The sequence below is a fragment of the Zonotrichia leucophrys genome, chromosome 1 (assembly GCF_028769735.1).
Source record: "Zonotrichia leucophrys gambelii isolate GWCS_2022_RI chromosome 1, RI_Zleu_2.0, whole genome shotgun sequence".
Lineage (NCBI taxonomy): Eukaryota > Metazoa > Chordata > Aves > Passeriformes > Passerellidae > Zonotrichia > Zonotrichia leucophrys.
This window is the reverse complement of record NC_088169.1, coordinates 33,993,777-34,000,441: the sequence shown is the minus strand read 5'-3', so window position 1 is coordinate 34,000,441 and position 6,665 is coordinate 33,993,777. Positions and strand designations below refer to the sequence as shown.

The following is a 6,665-nucleotide window of genomic DNA, read 5'->3' as shown; positions in this document are numbered from 1 at the left end:
AAATATTATTTTGACTACATTTTCCTGTCAGATAATGAAAGAAACTTGCTTCTTATGCCAACATACTCTCAGATGGGAAGATCAAGGGGAAAAAGAGCCAAAATAAATGAAAGTTCATCCTAACTTAGTGACATGCTGTACAGCATAACACTCAGAGCACAAAAATGTACAGTGCAAATCAAACACCTCCTCCATGATAACATAACATCTTTGAACTGCCTTTATTTTCAGCACTTTATCTAAACACTGCTTTCTTCCTCATCCTGGATTATCCTCAATTTGAAACTCATATTCTGGGTTTGTAGTTGAGGACTGCATGTAAACATCCCTATAATCCTGTACACTCTCATGGAGCCATTTAAAGACTACCAGACTGTAACAGATTCAAAAGCAGTCTCTATGAAATTATGAAACTGCATCCCTAAATTACAACTGAACCTTTTATCCCCACATCAAGAAATTAATAAACAAAGGTAATTGCAGATACACACACACCCTCTTCTTACAGAAGTTGTAGGATATCCGCAGGAACATGTCATTTTAAAATCCAAAATAAAACTTCAGGGGTTTTTTGTTTGTTTGTTTGCTTTTTTAATGTAAGATTTTATTAGGGAACTTCATGATTAATTGGTCTTAGCCTCTTAGGAAACACTTGTTTTTGCCCAGGAGTTGCCAGCTGAGAGGATGTTATTGTTTGGAAGGATGTGATCAGGAGGACCCTGTGCACGGCACAATGTGTCAGCCCGGAAGCAAGAGAAGAAAAGTGATTCTCTCATCTGAGAGAGAAAACAAAACGGAAATATTTGTCGAACATTTGCCTTCCAGTTTCATTCACCCCTACACGTGTTCCAAAGAAACATGTCAGTCACCTGTATCTCACACAAGTATCACCAAACTATATCAATGTATGTATGTTTTAAAAAATCCTACTTTCAAAACAATTACAGATTTCTTTAGAAAAGCAAAGATTCCTGCCACAGACATCCTCAAAACACATAAGCAGGTGGGTGCTCACCCTCCCTGCACCGCTTACCCTGCTGCTCAGAACGAGGGACAGAGCTGGCCAGGGCTCCCCTTCCCTCAGCCCCTCCCTACAGCAGCAGCACTGAGCAGGGGCAGAGCCCATCCCTGCCGAGCAGGTTTGGGGCAGGAGAGCTGAGTCCTGCCCTGCGGCAGGCACCCTCCTCCTGCTGCCCAGGCCCCCTGACCCCTGCAGCGACTTCACAGAAGCCTCTTGTATTTCAGTAGCAGAAGGACAGAGGTCAGTGTGATCCAGAAGGGCAATGCTCCCACAGGAGCACCTTCCAGGCCCTCTAGTTCCTTGCTGAGAGTCTTCACCTGGGGGATTTTTAAATTTTCATGCAGTTTGTTTGTAGCATACCTGTTCTTTGTACACGATCACAATTTCAAGCTAAAAGGCTCCAAGAGTGATGCCGTACTCGGAGGACACCCCTTACCAAACCCTTCTCGTAAATGTAACATCCCCCGCCCTCTCCAGAAGGAAAACAAAGCCACAGCGGCACGGGGGGCCCGCACCCTGCAGCGCTGCCCGTACCGGAGGCGAGGCAGGTGTCCCTCAGCCGGGGCTGCCCCCAGGGAGCTCCCCGCCTACCATGCCAGCGGAGACCCCCGCGCTCAGCTCCGCCCGACGGCGCCCGTCCGTCCGTCCGCCCTCGGGCCCGTCCGGGGCGTGCGGCTCGGGCGCTACCGGGCATCGCCGGCGCTGAGGGGGTAGGCGAGGATGCTCATGGCCTCTCCGCACGCCGCCTCCACCTGCCGCACCTGCTGGCGGCTGAGGCGCTCCCGCCAGGCGTGCACGGCCTCCCGCGCGTCGCGGGCGGAGATGAGGAAGGGCCGGTCGGAGGAGTAGGCGGCGCCGCGGGTCATGTTGACCACGAAGTCCTCCAGGGCCGGCGGCACGGTCAGCCCGGCGAAGCGCAGCAGGCGGCGCAGCTCGGCGCGGGGCTCCCGCACCAGGTCCTCGTAGCGGAGCTGCGTGTAGCGGCGGCGGAGCCAGTCCGGGGCGCGCCGGGCCAGCAGGAGATCGCGGAGCCACGACTGGCAGATCACCTCCAGCGCGCCGCCGAGGAAGAACTCGGCGCGGTGCTGCGGCTGCGGCGGCCGCCCTCCGCCCAGCAGCCCGGGCGGCAGCAGGAGATGCTGCTGCTGGTGGCGGGCCGGGCCCCGCGGCTCGGCGCGGTGGCGGCTGCGCAGCACCTGGACGCTCTCCCGCAGCAGCGCCTGCCGCGCCTTCAGGCGGGAGTTGTGGACGGCGCGGGGGTCGCGGAAGAGCTGCACCACCCGCAGGTTGAGGCCGGGCTCCCGCAGCAGCGGCAGCAGCGCGCCCAGCTCCAGCAGCCGCACGTCCTTGATGACCACCACCGGGTACTTGCGGCACTCGGCCTCCAGCTCCCGCAGCGCCCGCGGCGGACACGTCTCCTCGCAGGTGGCGCCGTCGACGAGGCCGATCTCCCCGCGGGGCCGCGGGGCGGCGGGGCAGAGCGGCGGCGAGCAGATCACCTTGTTGGTCCTCCAGCCGAAGATGCTGGCCGTAGTGAGGTTGTCGGCGGCGGGCGGGGCGGGGGCCAGCGGGTCGCGGGGGCCGGACGGGGCGGTGTAGAGGCGCAGGACGGAGAAGTCGCATCGGAAGAGGGCGCGCAGCATGTCGCGGAGGGCTCCCTGCAGGCTCAGCGCGTCCCCCGGGTAGAGCGCCTGCCAAAGGTGCCACATGGGCTCGTACAGGTAGAAGACGTCGGGGTGCTGGTTGAAGAGCTCCCCGAGGAAAGAGGAGCCCGTTCGCCAGGTAGCGTGCAGGTAGATGTGCCGCTTCCCCACCGTCCCCGCGCTGCCGTTACCCGCCGCCCCGGCCGTGCCCGCCTCATCGTCCTCCTCTTCCTCGTCCAGCGGCGGCCGCTGCTCCCAGCCCCACTCACTCAGCGCCTCCTCCAGGCTCGGGCAGCGCCGCAGCAGCGGCTCCTCGTCCGTTCGCCCGCGCCTGGCCCCGTAGTCCAGCGCGTAGGGCACCAACAGGAGCAGCAGCAGCGTGTACAGCACCAGCACCGCGGCGAAGCGGCGATGTTCGCCTCGCCACCGTCGCCGGCCCTTCATCGCTGGGGCCGGCTCGGACCCCGGCTCCGCCGACCCTCTGTGTGCCGGAGGGCGGCTCTTTGCGGAGAAGCAAAGTTAGCGGCGGCGGCGGCGGGGATGTGGGCGGCGGGCGGTGCTCCCCGCCGGGGATCACGCCCACGGGCACTCCGGGCCGCTGGCCGCGCTCTCCGCCGCCTCCTCCCTCGCGTCCTGCTCCTCCTCGCAGCGCGACGCGGAAGCGCCCGCACCTGCCCCCGCTGCGCCTGAGGAGCCACTGCCGCCGGCGGGGCGCGGGCTGCCGCCGCCGCTGCTGCTGCTCCCGGTGCCGCTGCGCCCGGCTCCGGGCCGCCCCTCGCCCGGCCTCCCTCCCTCCTTCCCTCCCTCCCCCGGGCAGGGCCGGAGGGGCGGGCTCGGCACGGCGGGACTCACCCCCGCCCGGGAAGGGGCGCACCGAAAAGGAGGTGTGCTAGCCAGGACAGGTACCGAGCGGCTGAGGGTGTCCCGAGGAGGAGTGGCGGGTCCTGCTATTCACCAGAGCTCCGGAGAAAGAACGAGCAAGACGCTACAGTAAGGAGAAGAGGTGCAAATGTATTTTTAGGGTAGACGACAGCTATTAAAATCTGCAGAGAGTTTCAGAAATGCTGCAGTTCTGCGCTGTAGAGAGCTGCGGGGTTTCTCAGCCACACTTTTGTCTACGTGTGTGTGCTGATGGGATGCGGACATCTCGATCATGACTCATTGCTCCAGTTTTTACACCTAAGTTCCATAGCTATCTGAGCAGGTCACCCTTTGCAGCTGGAAGGAAGAAATGAGACCCCACAGAGGGGCATTCAACCTATTGTGGATGTCTTCCTGATAGTCCTCTTTATTAACTACGGTTGGAGCATAAAGTTACCAGTTCCAACGTAGACTTCTAGGTTTTTTGACATCTAAGATTATTTGAAATCTCCTAGGAGATGGAAAGTCAACAAGATGTTTTCAGGTGTTTAAATTAAAATATATCGTCTCAGAATCCCCAGCCCATCCCCTGCCTGACCTTGGAAGATGCTCACCTAAGGAGATGGACCATGATCCCATGTTCCTGGTCCAAGCACCCAGCTGTCAGGAAAGTGAGGTCCCTGTCCTGCTGATGGTGTAGTGGGAGCTGCAGACAGTCCTGACCATTAGGCAATAGGTGGCATCCTCTGTAAAACACTACGAATATGTAAGTATGGTGTGGAGGGTGAAATTCAGAGAGGATAACACAATTCTTGCCCTTGGTGTATAATGCTTTGACTCCCAGAAGAGTCTTTGTGGTATATAAGCACCTGTGTTTAGACATGTGACACCACATGCAACAGAGAACAGAAACAACCCATTAGTTTCATGGGTTCTAAAAATGCTCCATCCATACAGATATACAGATACACAGCCTGAAGGTGCTGGACATAGTTTGAATGTCCAGTTATTAAATAATAATCTATTTTTGAATTTCTCAGGCAAAGCACAAGCATCACAAATCAAGGTGAGAGAGGAAAAGCATGCTTCTCTTCTGTCCAGGTGGTGAGTCAGTTGTCTGCCTGCTAATGCTTTACTTACCCCATGTTAATAAGTGTTAAAGACTGGGCTTCCTGCCCTTTATAGCGTGCTGAGTGAGTAGATGGTGCCAAACAAGATTTGTGAGCTCCTTAGCAGAATGTCGAAATTATAGCATTGTAAAGGAAATTCTGCCTCGACATACATTTCACTGCTTATGTCTTTAAACACCAAGATACACCAGTATCCCACAATTAGCAGTGTAAGTTTCACCTCTGACTCAATAATACCAGGATTTCATCCAGACTGTCAAACAACTTAAGGAGGACGACAGAATAAAAACACCCTTGCCAAAATCAGGTTGCAGTCTTGCCAAAAAAATCTCTTCCCCATCCAAAAACCATTTACACTTAGTATTTTGAGAATCTTCAGTATAGCTGACTTGTGTGGCATCATGAAAAATAGTAATTTAGATAGATTTACCAAGATGGGATCCTGAGAAGTGCCAATGAGAATGGATGACTCTGAGATGCTGGGATTTCCCCTTTGTAAGACAAAATACTGGGTTGGCAGTAGCATGAGCACCAGTGATGGCCAATGAGCCATGCTGCAGGACATGTTACTTTAAACTAATTTTAGTTTAAAGATTGTGTGGGTTTCTGTGACACATACTTAGGCCTAAGAACTAAAATCAAGGTCTTAAACCTGCCTAACTGAAGTGAAGCTATCTTGTAAAGAATCAAACATCTCACAGAGTAAGACAACCCATCAGAAAAATGCAATACCATAGAAATAAAACTATGTACATCTTACGCTGATTTTTTTTTTTCAGAGAGTGGAGCTACAAACTTCTGTGGCAATTGTTCTAGAAAAAATGAAAGATGCAAATAGCTTTATCACAAGTTACATATTTTAGTAAAGATAAAACCACAGTTGTTAAAAGATTATCAGATCAAAAAAGAATGACAGTAAATGTTTTCTTCTGCACCTTCACAACGGTTCCTCTGCTGCAAGAGGATTAGGCTGTAAGTGTTTACTTCAGTTGTTTTGGGTTACAGCTGTTTGTGGCACAGGGAGATTCCAGCAAAGCCAGTATTTATTTTGTCACCCAGCAGGTGTCTGAGCTAGACTTATAATCAATCGTTGAGCTCCAGCCTTCCTGAAGAAAGTGCCTGCTTCTCAAGAAGTACCTAATTTGAGCATTGGAGAGTGGACTGCTGCTCTGCATAGAGTGGGAAGAGGTCAGCTTTCTCTTCTCTCGATTTTCAGTTCCATACTGCATTGTCTCTTCAGCACAGACAAGAGAGATGATTTTTCACTATTTAGGCTTTTTCTATAAACCACGAAGACACCATTTAAATATACAAATGATCTGCATCTCCTTCTAAGATCAGGAGAGTTCTGCACCCAAGGGAGACAGCCAGGTTCTTCTTCACTGATCTGTGAAGCTATCTGCCCATTTGACATCTAGCTTCTGCCATTTTTTGGTGATAATTCTATGCTTAATATTATTTTGTAAAGAGTGGGGGAAAGAATATAGGCATAACATGTTCTGCATACTTTAGTATTGCAGTATTTCCTTTCTAGTTTCCTAGCTTGTCACTGTAAGTACTGGCTGTTTTTAATATAACATAACATTGGCTTCCTGTGTATTATCTCTCTAACTTAATTTTTGCTCTTCTGTCTCCCACGGTGCTTCTACTGTCAAGAGAGACAGTAAATGCTGGAATGCAGCATTTCAGCCTCAATAATTTTTATCTTCTCAGCAGAGGCTTCAAAATAGAAATAGTTGCCTCTATATCTTGCAATCTTTCAGCTCTCCCATGCTCTTGTCATTTTCACAGAGTACTTTGTGAGTAAAAATAGCTTGATTTGCTGATAAAATTAAACATGCTTTGCACACGGAGCACCGCCCTCAAACATCCTGACTGTTAATGAGCTCTCTGCTTGCACATGTTGTCACTCACAGGCTTCAGCCAAGAGGAAGTCCGTGGTTAGTAGCAGCTTAAAAACCTTCCAGAAGCCAACAAGCTAGGACAAATGTCCTTATTTTGGAAGTTCCT

General features: G+C 52.4%; 1 protein-coding gene across 1 annotated transcript; it reads right to left on the bottom strand.

Annotated features, from left to right (window-relative positions):
- Nucleotides 1–207: 207 nt before the first annotated feature.
- Nucleotides 208–3,386, bottom strand: CHST7 (carbohydrate sulfotransferase 7). The gene has a single exon (XM_064711507.1). The coding sequence runs from the start codon at nucleotides 3,106–3,108 to the stop codon at nucleotides 1,705–1,707; it is 1,404 nt and encodes a 467-aa protein (XP_064567577.1). The 5' UTR covers nucleotides 3,109–3,386; the 3' UTR covers nucleotides 208–1,704.
- Nucleotides 3,387–6,665: the final 3,279 nt, after the last annotated feature.